A 1,409-nucleotide genomic window follows, 5' to 3' on the forward strand; every position below is an offset into this window, starting at 1 on the left:
AAACTTATCTACACTGGGTGTCTCACAATGAAGTAGTTTCAACATTTGACTTCCAATATCCATAGACATGTCTGCTTGCAGTTTGGACAAGGAGGCATGTAACCAAGTGAAGAGCTCAAATAGCTCTTAACTAATGCCATGGCCAGGACATCAGTTCTTACCACCAAGCTAGAAGCAGCAGCAGCCACCACCACAGTCAGTCCCTCTGCTTGGGTGTGTGGGAGGTGACATAAGAGTGGCATGTCATAACTCAATGCTTTGGTGAGGTGGGAGGCAGCAGAAATATTATCTTGGAAACTTTGCCTTTCATCAGGAAAGTCTTTATGGAACACACTGGCACAAGGCAGAGGTCAGCCTGTAGAAAGTCTCTAGCAAGGGCATGGCCTTCAGGATCAGGTGGTGGTAGTAGAGGATCACTTTCAACTTTTCCAAAGTGCTGCAGAGAGGCTGAAGATTTCTGCCCCCTTGACTCCTTCTCCTCAAGGAGATACCACACTTGAGTAGTTCATGCAAGTCTATGGACTTGTTGTACTGCTGGTTCCCCCTCAGGCCTCTAGGATTCTACCTGGTAGCACCTGGAGCTGACTGGAGAGTTTGAGCTCCTGCTGCTGGTATAGAACAGCATGCATGCTCTATCAGGGCATATTAAGGTTTACTTTTATCTTCCCAAATAAGTTCATGTTCTTTATCACTTAAGCCTCTCTACTCACCAAGCAGTTTCTAGATGAACCCATTTCATGTGGGACCCACTAAGTAGGAGTCTTCTTCCAGCAGTATAGGCAGATGGCTTCCTATCTTCCCTTCCCCCCGCCCTTGCTTCAGTGCCAGAGGAGCTTTTTAACTGCATCTTTAAACAGACTAGAACAAGCAGCAATTTACAGGCATCATGCTTACTGCAATACCTCTTCTCCAAGTGCCTCTAGATAAACATGTAGATTTTGGAGTCTCCTGCAGCTCTAGAGAACACCTTCCACCCCAGTACAATAAAAGCATATAGTATATATGAACTTGCCTGCAAATAGGTCCTGATCATCCTGCTCCACATGAACACCATTTTCTTTGGAGCTGCTGGTCACTGGCAGAGGAGGAGAAAGGGGAGGAGATTCCCTCTTGGATACTATGGGTTTGCTCTGAAAAGAGAGAGACTGTCAGTATGGGCAGCAGGAGCTGCCTGGAGATGACACATGCAAAGGGGGTAACTCCAGTCCCCCAGACAACAAGTCTCCCTGGATACTTCACTGAGCGTAAGACAGCTTTGACTTGACCACATGGAATCACTTTGCTTTGCCACAGGAAGAGCCACACTCCGTCAGGTCATGACCATCAGATTTCTAAATGCAGGGCAAGACTGAAAGGATTCTAGAGTTGAAGAGGGAGGGGAGCAGCATAATGGAGAATCAGGAGCAGGA

At 47.0% G+C, this 1,409-nt stretch overlaps 1 protein-coding gene across 1 annotated transcript in view; it reads right to left on the reverse strand.

Moving 5' to 3' along the window:
* SNX1 (sorting nexin 1) overlaps positions 1 to 1,409 on the reverse strand; it is a 16,758-nt gene that overhangs the window by 12,313 nt on the left and 3,036 nt on the right. Inside the window, exon 3 of the mRNA XM_025199903.1 lies at positions 1,013 to 1,130. Within this exon, the coding sequence (XP_025055688.1) occupies positions 1,013 to 1,130 (118 nt within the window). The remainder of the gene's footprint in view (positions 1 to 1,012; positions 1,131 to 1,409) is intronic.

The sequence above is a fragment of the Alligator sinensis genome, unplaced genomic scaffold (genome assembly GCF_000455745.1).
Source record: "Alligator sinensis unplaced genomic scaffold, ASM45574v1 scaffold1097_1, whole genome shotgun sequence".
NCBI lineage: Eukaryota > Metazoa > Chordata > Crocodylia > Alligatoridae > Alligator > Alligator sinensis.